Source organism: Callospermophilus lateralis, chromosome 15, assembly GCF_048772815.1.
Source record: "Callospermophilus lateralis isolate mCalLat2 chromosome 15, mCalLat2.hap1, whole genome shotgun sequence".
NCBI lineage: Eukaryota > Metazoa > Chordata > Mammalia > Rodentia > Sciuridae > Callospermophilus > Callospermophilus lateralis.
In genome coordinates, this window is record NC_135319.1 from 60,330,038 (window position 1) to 60,343,136 (window position 13,099).

Consider the following 13,099-nt stretch of genomic DNA (forward strand, 5'->3'; position numbering starts at 1 on the left):
CATCATGTGTATTAAGGGGGCTAATGCATGTCCTGGGCTGTTAACAATGAAAGTGAGCACATGTTATAATTTAGGTGGAAGCTCAGCAAAATTTTAAAGAAAGGGGTCAGTGTTTGGGCTGTGGAGACCAGCCTTTGTGGCTTTTCTCACCAACTGAGTTGAAAGGTGGAGAGGGGAAGCCTTATGCTTTTCCTTCTTCACTTCTTGTTTGGGCTCCTTTCAGGATCTTCCCTTAAGAGCCTCTTTAAGAGTTATAAACAATGAGTTATTATTATTTTTGCTTTACATTCAAATGGTAAAGACCTAATTACCCTTTGGTCTCTAAGGAAAGGCCTTGGGGTTTGGCAAAGAATAAAATTTTAACATCTTCTTTTGCTATGTGAGAAAAATATAAAGATAGAAAGCCACAGTTGTGGTTTGAAAGGTAAAAGGGAGAACAAGTGAGGAAAAAAAACAGGGGAAACATTAGTCACAAAGGTTTGGGTCAGGAGAGAGTCTGACATGTTGCAGTTCTGGGGAACTGGAAACCTTTCTCTTTCTCCCCCAATAACTTTGGCTAGTAAGATTCTGCTATTAGAAAGCTAAAAACAGTAACCAAAATCTGGAATTGGAGAAACTCTAGGTGTAAGTGACATGGGGCCATTCTTTACAAGTTTGTAAACAGTTCATGAAGTGTGTTTTCCCCTTAGTTTGTAAGCACATGTAGACATACTTACTGTTATTCTCCTTAGCATTCATACTCACAGACAATTGGACCTAATATGACTCTGGCAATTATGAAAACTGATGGCAAAAGCCAAGTAAGTTATCAACTTTTCATTAAAGAATTGCACAGGTGTTTTTCAAGAGCCTTACAAAATCACAAAATAGACATGAGGTTTATGAAGAATTTTGAAGGTCTTGTCAGAATGCTTAAATAATTCTGGATGTAAAACTGTATATCATTTATGATTTCATTTGTTTAAAATATTCATGTAGGGCTGGGGATGTGGCTCAAGCGGTAGCGCGCTCGCCTGGCATGGGTGTGTCCCCGTTTCCATCCTCAGCACCACATACAAACAAAGATGTAGTGTCCGCCGAAAACTAAAAAATAAATATTAAAAATTCTCTCTCTCTCTCTCTCTCTTTAAAAAAATATTCATGTAAACAACTGAAAAGAAATACATCAAAATATTAGTAATGATAATCATTAGGAAGTGGAAATCTAATATCCTATATATAGGAGTTCCAGAATGAAAGGAGAAAATGAGTGAAATGTTCAATGAATAATGCAAAACCATTTCCTAGAACTGAAGGAAGTGTTGCCAGACTGAAAGGATTCTCTGCTCAGTCCAATGGATGAAAATAGATTTACTCCAAAGCACTTCATTGCAAAATTTCTAGTCCAATCACTAGCATGAAATGCTCAGCTGTGAATAGGAATAATACCTAAATGCAAATTACTGATTTAACAAAAAATTGTAATATTGGGTAAATGGGGTAGGGAAAGTGGAGAGGATGGTAAACTTTAGAACTAAATCCTCATCTACCAGAAGTTAATAATGCCTAAAATTGCCCAAAAGTAACAGTATTTCTTGCAAAGGTGGAAAAGCTAGAAAAAAAGAAGAGTTGAAAGTGGTTGCTTCAGGGGTAAATGCCTGGAGGCATTACATGGGATAAGGCACAGAACATTTTTGTTGTTATAAAACTTTTAGAACTATTTACCTTTAAAAACTATATCTAGGGGCTGGGGATGTGGCTCAAGCGGTAGCGCGCTCGCCTGGCATGCGTGCGGCCCGGGTTCAATCCCCAGCAGCACATACAAACAAAGATGTTGTGTCCACCGAGAACTAAAAAGTAAATATTAAAATTCTCTCTCTTTCCCTCTCTCTCTCTCTTTAAAATAAATAAATAAATAAAATAAAGTTTTGAAAAATAAACTATATCTATGCCTTTATTTATGATGTGGCTCAGTGGTGCAGTGCTTGCATAGCATGAATAAGGCCATAGGTTTGATCCCTGATATCTCAAAAAAAAAAAAAAAAAAGACAATTTAAAATAACTTCTATAAGAAATATACACTCTTGAAACAGAAATGCATGGGTAGTGATGTTGCATTGGTAGAATCAAGGTTAACTACACTTAATGTACTAAAAAGTAATTCCTAATTGTGGGTTGACTTTCAAGAAATGTTGATTATTAGCCTGATTAGTTTGAGCTTTATAAGAGTAGTAGAAAAGAACATTTCAGAGACAGTCACCTGCTTACTGCGCAAAATTCTTGCAAATGCCAGTCATCTTCATTAGACTTAGTCTTGAGAGCCAGACAATAATTTAGCCTGTTTTCAGGGGCTGGCCCACAGTCTGCACTCAATAAGCATATGATGAAAGTAAACATATGTGTACTAACAAAACAAACAAACAAAAAAAAGAAAAATTAGGTGGAGAAAACAAGTGTTAACAGGTTGGAATTTGTAATCAGAAAGAATTCCAAGTTTCTTTCCTGATACTTAATAGCTATAAGACTACAATGTGCTTACTTGCTCTGTTGATAAAATATATAGTTTTCCTAGAAATTAAATGAGATATTATATATAAAATCTTTTTTTTTTTTTTAAGAGAGAGAATTTTAATATTTATTTTTTAGTTTTTGGCAGACACAACATCTTTGTTTGTATGTGGTGCTGAGGATCGAACCTGGGCCGCACGCATGCCAGGCAAGCGTGCTACCGATTGAGCCACATCCCCAGCCCCTATATAAAATCTTTAACATAGTCTGACAGGTAAGCCCTAGATAACTGATAGCTATATTTATTATCAAATGGAAATTTAGTTCCTTGTTTTATTATTTTCTTGAACTTCTGGCATCAATCCAAAAGACTATTTTTTAAAAATCTTTTTAAAACAATTTATTTATTTATTCTAATTTGTTATACATGATAGCAGAATGCATTTCAATTCATAGTACATATATAGAGCACAAATTTTCATGTGTCTCTGGTTGGACACAAAGTAGAGTAACAGTACTCATGTCTTATACATGTACTTAGGGTAATGATGTCCATCTCATTCCATCATTTTCCTACCCCAAACCCCCTTCCTTCCCCTCCTTCCCCTTTGCCCTATCTAATGTTCCTCTATTCCTCCCATGCTGTGGGAGGCCAACCTTAAGGGTTACACTCCCCAGCTGGGTGCTGAAGCGCTCAGTCACAGAAATGGGTGTGTCTTGCTACAGCCCCGTGGCTGAAGCTATGCTCACCTGTTCCTTTGTAATATTACCCCTTGCCCTGTTTAGGATAGAATCTTCCATGGAAGTGCCTTGTGTGTGTCCCCTCCTCTTACTGTGCCCTTGGGTGTGGCCTACCCAGGTGTCAGTCAACCTGCTGACAGTGGACATCGTGAAGATAGACTCAGCCTCCTGAAACCTGACCCCCTGCCTCATTTGAATAGCTTCTCAATAAAAGGGGTCAGCACGTGCTCTCTCTCTCTCTTTCTGAGGACCCTTAAGGTCAGAGGAGCCATCACAGCGACCCCAAAGATAAAGGTATTTGTGTCTCTTGTGTGGTTATTTCGTGCAGCCCAGTTAGCCCAGTTTAACTAGAGTGACCCCTGAGCCTTTTAGTCGCGAGAACAGAAAACCGGCACCATGCCTGCCCCCATTATGGATCAGCATCCACATATCAGAGAAAACATTCAGCCTTTGTTTTTTTGGGATTGACTTACTTCACTTACCATGATGTTCTCCAACTCCATCCATTTACCTGCAAATGTCATGATTTTATTCTCTTTTAAGCTGAGTAGTATTCCATTGTATATATACCACATTTTCTTTATCCATTCATCTACTGAAGGGCATCTAGGTTGGTTCTACAATTTAGCTATTGTGAATTGTGCTGCTATACACATTGATGTGGCTGTGTCCCTGTAGTATGCTGTTTTTAAGTCCTTTGGGTATAAACCAAGGAGTGGGTTAGCTGTGTCAAATAGTGATTCCATTCCGAGTTTAAGGAAACTCCATGCTGCTTTCCATATTGGTTGCACCAATTTGCAGTCCCACCAGCAACGTTTGACTATGCCTTTTTCCTCACATTCTTGCCAACACTTATTGTTGTATGTATTCTTTTTGTGGTGCTGGGGGTTGAACCCAGGGCTTTGTGCATGCAAGGCAAGCACTCTACCAACTGAGCTATATCCCCAGTCCTGTTGTTTGTATTCTTAACAACTGCCATTCTGACTGCAGTAAAATTAGATAGTAGAGTGTTTTTGATTTGCATTTCTCTAATTGCTAGAGATGTTGAACATTTTTTCATATATTTGTTGATTGATTGTATATCATCTTCTGAGGAGTCTTTTCAGCTCCTTGGCCCCTTTATTAATTGAGTTATTTGTTTTTGGGGTGTTAAGTTTTTTTTTTTTTTTTAATTCTTTATATATATCCTAGAGATTAGTGCTCTATCTGATGTGCGTGTGGTAAAAATTTGCTTCCATCATCACCTCATCATTCCATCATTCTCTCATCACTGATTGTTTCTTTTGCTGAGAAGAAGCTTTTCAGTTTGAATCAATCCCATTTATTGATTCTTGATTGTATTTCTTGCACTATAGGAATCTCATTAAGGAAGTCATGGCCTAAACAGACATGATAAAGATTTGGGCCTACTTTTTTTTTTTTTTCTATTAGGCACAGGGCCTCTGGTCTAATTCATTGGTCTTTGATCCACTTTGAGTTTTGTGCATGGTGAGAGATAGGGCTTATTTTCATTTGGTTGCATATGGATTTCCAGTTTTCCTAGCACCATTTGTTGAAAAGGCTATCTTTTCTCCAATATGTTTTTGGCACCTTTGTCTAGTAGGAGATAACTGTATTTATGTGGCTTTGTCTCTATGTCCTCTATTCTGTATCATTGGTCTACAAGTCTATTTTGGTGTCAATACCATGCCATTTTTGTTACTATTGCTCTGTAGTATAGTTAAAGGTCTGGAACAGTGATACTACCTGTTTCATTCACTCTTCTTGCTAAGAATTGCTTTGGCTATTCTGGGTCTCTTATTTTTCCAGAAGAATTTCATGATTGCTTTTTCTATTTCTATGAGGAGTGTTAATGGGATTTTGATCAGAATTGCATTAAATCTGTATAGTGCTTTTGGTAGTATGGTCATTTTGTCAATATTAATTCTGTCTATTCAAGAACAAGGGAGATCTTTCCATCTTCTAAGGTCTTCTTTAATTTCTTTCTTTAGTGTTCTGTAGTTTTTAATTGTAGCAGTCTTTCACTCTTTAACTTATCCCCGGTATTTTTTTTAGGCTATTGTAAATGGGGTAGTTTTCCTAATTTCTCTTTCAGAGAATTTGAAAGACTGATGTACAGAAATGCCTTTGATTTATGGGTATTGACTTTATATCCTGCTACTTTGCTGAATTCATTTATTAGTTCTAGAAGTTTTCTGGTGGAATTTTAAAAGTTTTGATATTTGCTAATTAGAAGTTTGAGATTATTTTTGTGTCATGCTGTTGATTTTTTTGGTACCTGTGACTGAACCCAGGGGTGCTGAACCACTGAGCCACATCCCCAGAACTTTTTGTTTTTGAGACAGGGTCACATTAAGTTGTTTGGAGCCTCACTAAGTTGCTGAGGCTGGCCTCAAACTTTAGATCCTCCTGCCTCAGCCTCCCAAATTGGTGGGATTCTGAGATGTGCCACCACACGGGGGCACTTTATACACATACATATTATTATTTTAAACTGTATAACAACAATAATTATTATTATTGGTACTAGAGATTAAACCCACATACTCTTTACAACTGAGGTACATCCCCAAGCCGTTTTTTAATTTTTTTATTTTGAGATGGATTTCACTAAGTTGTTCAGAGCTTTGCTAAGAAGTAGAAGTTGGCTTAAATTTAGGACTGCTTGACTCAGCCACCAGAGTCACTGGGATTACAGGTGTGAGCCACCAGGAAGGGCAACAATGATTATTATTTTTAAAAAATTTTTTTAGTTGTAGATGGATACAATACCTTTATCTTATTTATTTATTTTTATGTGGTACTGAGGATGTTTGGTGCCTCAAACATGCAAGGCAAGTGCTCTGCCACTGAGGCACAATCCCAGCCCAACAATGATTATTTTTATCTCCACAATAATAAAGATAAGAAAATCAAAGCTGAGAGATGTTAAATAATTTCCTTGCAGGTAGGTACCCAATATATACTCATTGAACAACTACTGTGTGTGAGACTCCATTCAAAACACTTGAGGGGCTCGGCTGTGGCTCAGTGGTAGAGCGCTTGCCTAGCATGTGTGAAGCACTGGGTTCGATCCTCAGCACCACATAATAATAAATTAATTAAAGGTATTGTGTCCATCTACAACTAAAAATGTTAAAAAAAAAAAAAAAACCCACTGGAAAATCAATAGTGAATAAGACAGGGTTCCTAATGAAACATATTCTACCCAGGGAGACAATGCAATTACAGAATGTAGTGTTATAAAGGAAATAACCAGAGTCCTGAGATAGAAAATTATAAAAGGAACATGCTTTGGACAGGATGATTAGGAAAGAAAGTGCTTTTATCTTATTTTTGGTACTAGGAATTGAACCACTGAGCTACATCCCCAGACCTTATTTTATAGGTACTGGGGATTGAATCCAAGAGAGCTCAACCACTGAGTCACATTCCCAGCCCTCTTTATTTTAAGACAGGATCTCCCCAAATTGCTTAGCGCTTTACTAAGTTGCTAAAGCTGGCCTAAAAACTTGTGATCCTTCTGCCTCAGCCTGGGGAGTCACTGGGATTACTGGTGCATGCCACCATGCCAGGTCGGCTTTCTATTTTATTTTTTCCCAGCTTTGTGTTTTAAAACACCTTTCTTAGCCAGGCAACTTAGTGAGGATCTGGGGATGTGACTTAATGGTCAAACACCCCTGGGTTCGATCTCTGGTGAGAAAGAAAAGCTGACCTGAGATCTGAAGGATAATAATGAGTAAGCTATGCAAAGTCAAAGGAAGAGAGTTTCAGGCAGAGGGCACACTAAGTATAAAAAGGTCTGGATGCAAGACCAGTGGGTGGGAGTGTGTGTGTGTGTGGGGGGGGGATGTGGGGGGTGGAGGGTAGGAGTGGGTGTGTGGGAGGTGACACTTAGAAGCTGTTTTGCATGGTAGTGAGGTCTGGAGAGAGTGAATGAAGTTCATGGGATTGGCAAAAAAGCAGACAAAGGGCATAATCTGATTTTTATTTTTTAAAAGATACTTCCCATGCTGAGTGAATACAGGAGGGAGAGGAGAAAAGAGTAGAAATAGGGACACTTGTTACCTGAGAGAGCTGAAGGTTCTGGTTAGCAGCAATTGTCCAGATGAGAAAGATTAGGGTGGAGGTAAGGGGGTACAGACCTCCGTTTTACCTATGTCCACTTTGAGACGTCAGTGAGCCACCTAAGCTATAAGTTGACAGACTGCAGAAGAGGGATGAGCAAGGGTCTGAACGTTAGATGCTTAAGGGACATGACAGCTTTCTAGCGCACCCAGCCGTTACTTATGTGGCCCCAACAATGTCTAGGTTCCGGTGAGTTAGGTTCCTGGAACTGACTATCGCGTAGCGACAGATTTCAGCATTTCCAGACCCAGCGACCCACACCTTAACTGGGCGAATCAAAGACGCTCACAGAGCGCCTACAGAAGGCCGGAGGCCGCCGGAGACTGGCAGGCGCGGGTGAGCAAGGCATGCTGGGTTTTGTAGGCCGCTGCTGCGTGTTTGCCTAACCTCCTCCCGACGCCGGAGGGCTGCGGTGTGTCCGGCGCTGCATCACGGTTGTTCTAAAAATCACAAATCCACTCTTGCTTTCTTGTTTGGGATCATTTAGCGATGACTTCTTGTCTGCTAAAGTTCAGAGTCCATCCATGACACTCATCATGTCTATTTCATCACGATTGTGATAGTTTTACCTCTTAACACTTCCTAATTATTCTGGACTGCCTCCGTAAGTTCGGTTCGTTTCGGACTTCTCTTCTGTACTCAATACCACTCTCTTTAAATTAAAAATTTCTTGTAATTACAACCCGGTCGGCCTTTCCTGTGCACTTACTATAAAGTGCTGATCTAAGCTACTGAGCCGCAAAAGCTCCTTAATTCTCACCATAACCTTCTGAGATGGCTACTATTATTTCCATTTTGTAGTTGAGGGAATTTTGGGTTAACAACGTTATGTAAGACCAAGCTTGAAGGTGACGCTTTGACCCCAGATCTCTCCCCGGACTACGAGTTCCGGGGGTGCCCGGACAGACGGGTTTTTCACTTTCCCGCGGGCCACGCCCCTTGGGCGGGGATCCGTCGATGACGTCACGTCCCATGGTGCTTTGCGCGCCCGCGCTACTATTGGCTTGGCAAATAGGCTCCTGTTTCAAATTGTGGCGCCGAGTCGTTGCAGTTTCTGGGCAGTGACAAGATTGGGTGTTCTGTCCGGCTAGTGCGGGACAGGTCACCCACAGAGTCCTGGGTGGAGATCCGGGACGGCTAGCTGCGTGCGTCGGTCCTCCTGTCCGCGCCAGCACCCGGCGGAGGAGGCAAGCACGCGGGCCCGCATAGGTCGCCGAACCTCTTCGAGCCCCACAGCCCTCTAGTCCGCCTCCAGGCCTTGATTTTTTTGGCGGGGACAGTCATGGCGTCCCAGATAAATTCCTCCGCGAAGAAGAAAGAGGAGAAAGGGAGGAACATTCAGGTGGTGGTGAGATGCAGGTAGGAGAGAGCTATTGGATTCTGAGAGTCGGTCTTTGCTGCTGGGCTCCCTCCTGCGCAGTCCCAGGAGAGAAGAGTTTTGTTTGCGTTTCCCGAGGGGATCCGGCTTACGGGTTTCTCGGTCTGTATCTGGTTATGTTCTGCTCATAAGAATGATACTAGTTGGTGTAAGATGTAAAGTAGGGTCTGTTTTTCCGTCGAAAAAAAGGATGCTTGTGTTACAGGTTATAGTTAAACTGCTATTCAGGAGAGTTTTTGATCATTGTTCTTTAAGGGAAGGTGCGTTATTTTTGAACTAATGTCGATAAAGACTTAGGTGTCAGTTTTATGCGGTTGCTACTCCATGCATTTTGTCAATTTAGAAATAGCACTGCATACCTACTTTGCAAATTGATTAGCGTTTATCTTGGGGTTATCTCCCATCACTTCGAAAAAAGTAATTGCTTTCTTTCTTTAACTATTCTAGATGCAGTATCTTTTACATCTCTGTTAAGTAAGCCTTGCTGAATTTTTTTTTTTTTAGAGAGAGAGATAATTTTTTTTAATATTTATTTTTTAGTTTTCGGCGGACACAACATCTTTGTTTGTATGTAGTGCTGAGGATCAAACCAGGGCCGCACGCAAGTCAGGCGAGCGCGCTACCGCTTGAGCCACATCCCCAGTCCCAACCTTGCTGAATTTAAACATTGTAAGTTACGTTACAGAAGAACTAGACAGTTTAAGTTAGTGTAGGTGTCTGCTTGTGCGGCAACTTGACTTTCCTTTGTGGAATCATTTGTTCATATACCAAAGGAGACAGAATTTTCGGGATGAGGGTTGTTTAGGGGTGTGTTCAACTCCCTCCTGACTGTTTTCAGGATAACTTCTCAATCTTTGTGTTCTTTAAGAAACTGGGGTCTCGATATTTTGTCAGGCTGCATTAATTCTTGGGCTCAAGGGATCCTTCAGCCTCACCCTCTCAAGTAGCTGAGATTACAGAAGTGCGCCACCGCGCCCCAATTTAACTAGTAGAAGAAGAACATAATTGTTGTAGAAACTGCTGCTTAATTAGAGATTGAATTATTCAGTTATAATTATATAGTGTATATGTATCTGTGTGTCTGTTTTTGTTGCTGTTGTTAAAAGTTGCTCTTGCTACTTTTCTGTACCCAGAAGTATCCTAAAATTAAAAGGTTATTTTAAAAAACCTTTATCAACAAACACTCTTTGATTTTGGTTTTCTCAAATATGGTGACTTGAATTGTAGGTATCTAAGGTGATGACTGAGTTTCCAAATTAGGTGTCAGAGAGGAAATTATGTAGGAACCTTAAGCCTAGTCAATGATGACACTTGCTAGTTGAGGTTCTTGGGCTTTTAAAATTTTTTTTTTTCCCAAATGTAGTTTTTTTATTTTGATGTCTAAATATAAGGAAATGTGCCTTCTGTAGAAAAAAGATTTCAGAATTATAAAAAGTTATGAAGAACACTGTAGCAAACATTGTGTATCTATCACCCAAATTAAGAAACATAATAATCCTTATAGCTGGAGTCTCCCATGGACCTCTCCCTATGCCTCCTCATCCATCCACAGTTAACCATTTTCTTGACCTTGATGTTTATTATCTTAATATATTTCAAGCCTTACCTTTTTTTAAAAAAAAATATCTACTTTTTTTTTAAGTTGTAGATGGACACAATACCATTATTTTATTTATTTACTTTTAGGTGGTGTTGAGGATCAAACCCAATGTCTCACACATGCCAGCCCCAGCCTGAAGGAGGTTTTTTTACTTTATCACCAATGAAAAAATGCTCAGATCTAACATGTACAATAATTTTTACATAGAGAGGGTTTCTACTTTTTCTTTTCTGGTTAGGCTTTTCTCTTTCAGATTGCCTTCCTGGTGCAAGTCTGTCATTAAGCATAAATAAATAAATAACATGAATTACTATGCCTTCAGGGATTGGCAAATCTTTTCTGTAAAGAGTCTGGATAAATAAGTATTTATTTTATTTAAATATTTTGCAGGCTACACATGGTCTCAGTGACATATTCTCTGGTTTTATTTTTTTTGAACAATACTTTAAAAACTGTAAAAATTATTCTAGATCTTTGGCAGGGCAAGAGCCAGATTTTATACAGACCTCCTGTATTCCCCCTTCCAACAATTTCCCTCTTTTCTATTCCCCCAGTTTTTTAAAATATTCCAAATGCATATAACATAAAATTTACCACCTTAATCCTTTTAAGGAAACAACTTCAGTGGCATTTAATATATTCATAATATTGTGCACCCATCACCTTCATCCATCTGCATAATTCTTCATCTTGAAAAACTGAAACTCTACACTCACTAAACAATAACTCCACATTTCCCCCTTTCCCCGGCCCCTGTCCATGGTTTTTCCACTCAGTACCTCATATAAGTGGAATCATAATGTAGTATTTATCCTTTTGTGATGGATTTATTTCACTTGAATAATGTCCTTAAGGTTCATGCATGTTGTAGTACATGTCAGAATTAGTTTTATGTTTAAGGCTATGTAGTACACTATAGTATGTATCTATCACACTTTGTTTCTTCATTTATGTGTCTATGGACACTTGGGTTTCTTCCACATTTTAGCTATTGTGAATAATGCAACTAGGAACATGAGTATACAAATGCCTCTTTTGAGACCCTGTTTTCAGTTATTTTTGGTATTTAGCCAGAATTAGGATTGCTAGATCATATGATAATTCTATTGCTAATTGTTTTGAGAAGCTAATATCCTGTTTTTCACAGTAGCTATATCATTTAACATTTCTCACACAGTGCAAGTGTTTCACTTTCTTCGCGTCGGTATTAATTCGTGTCTGTATTAATTCACGTCTGTATTAACATTTATTATTTTCTGCTTTTTTTGATAGTAGCCATCCTAATGGGTATGAGGTGGGGTATTTCATTATTTTTTTTTATTGCATTCCTCTAATGATTAATCGTGTTAAGCATCTTTTGATGTACTTATTGGCCATTTGTATATCTTCTTTGGAAAAATGTCTAAGTCCTTTGCCCGTTTTTTAATTGGATTTGTTTTGTTGTTTACTTTTAGTTCTTCACATGTTCCGAATATTATATTAATCCCTTTTCAGATGTATGATGTGCACAATTTTTAGCCCATTCTGCGGATTGTCTTTTTGTATGCCTTGTTGATTGACAAGGGCATTTAACCACTGAGTGGCTTCCCTAGCCCTTTTAATTTTTTGAGACAGAGTCTCACTAAGTTGCTTAGGGCCTTGCTCATTTTCTGAGGCTGGCTTTGGAATTGTGATCCTGCTGCCTCAGCCTCATGAGTTGCTGGGATTACATGCCAGTGATACAGTCTTTTCATGCCTACAATTTTAAAATTTTTATTAAGTCCAATTGTTTATTTTCATTGTTGCCTTGCTTTTGGTGTGACATCCAAGAAATCACCGAAAAGTTCATTCTCATGAAGCTTTTGCCCTATGCTTTCTTCTAAGAGTTTTTAGAGTTATAGGTTTAAAGATTTAAAGTCTGATCCATTATGAGTTACTTCATTCTTTCGCATGTGGATGTCCAGTTTTCCCCACCATTTGTTGAAAAGACTCTTTCCCTACTGAATGGTCTTGTCTTCCTTATAAAAAATCATTTGCCCATATATGAAAGGATTTATTTCTGGGTTTTCTATTCTAATCCTTTTGTCTATTTGTCTGTCTTTATGCCATTATCTGACAATTTTGCTTATTATAGCTTTGTAGTAAGTTTGGAAATCAAAAATTATGAGTCCTCCAGCTTTCTTCTTCAAGATTGTTTTGGTTATCTAGAGACACCATATGACTTTTAGGATGACTTTTTCTATTTCTGCAAAACATGCCATTGAGATTTTTTTTTTAATATTTATTTTTTTTAGTTATTGGCGGACACAACATCTTTGTTTTGTATGTGGTGCCGAGGATCAAACCCAAGCCGCACGCATGCCAGGCGAGCATGCTACTGCTTGAGCCACATCCCCAGCCCCCATTGAGATTTTAATAGGGATTATGTTCAATTTGTAGATCACTTTGACTATATATCTTTTTTTTTTAAATATATATTTTTTGGTATTGAGGATAGAACCCAGGGATACTTAACCACTGAACTACACCCAGCCCTTTTTATTTTTTTTACTCTGAGACAGGGTCTCCCTGAGTTGCTTAGAGCCTCAGTTGCTGAGGCTGGCCTTGAACTTGCAATCCTTCTGCCTCAGTCTCTTGAGTCACTGGGATTACAGAGATGATCACCACACTTGGCTTAATATCTTAATATTACTCCTCCAGTTCTTGAACGTACATATGTTTCCATTTATTTATGTATTTTATTTTTTTCAGCTATGTAGTTTTTTTTTTTTTAAGTACAACCCAGG

At 38.8% G+C, this 13,099-nt stretch overlaps 1 protein-coding gene across 1 annotated transcript in view; it reads left to right on the forward strand.

The window, feature by feature from the left end:
- Positions 1-8,638: 8,638 nt before the first annotated feature.
- Positions 8,639-13,099, forward strand: part of Kif11 (kinesin family member 11) — a 49,177-nt gene continuing 44,716 nt past the window's right edge. The window contains exon 1 of the mRNA XM_076834784.1: positions 8,639-8,715. Coding sequence (XP_076690899.1) covers positions 8,639-8,715 — 77 coding nt within the window. The remainder of the gene's footprint in view (positions 8,716-13,099) is intronic.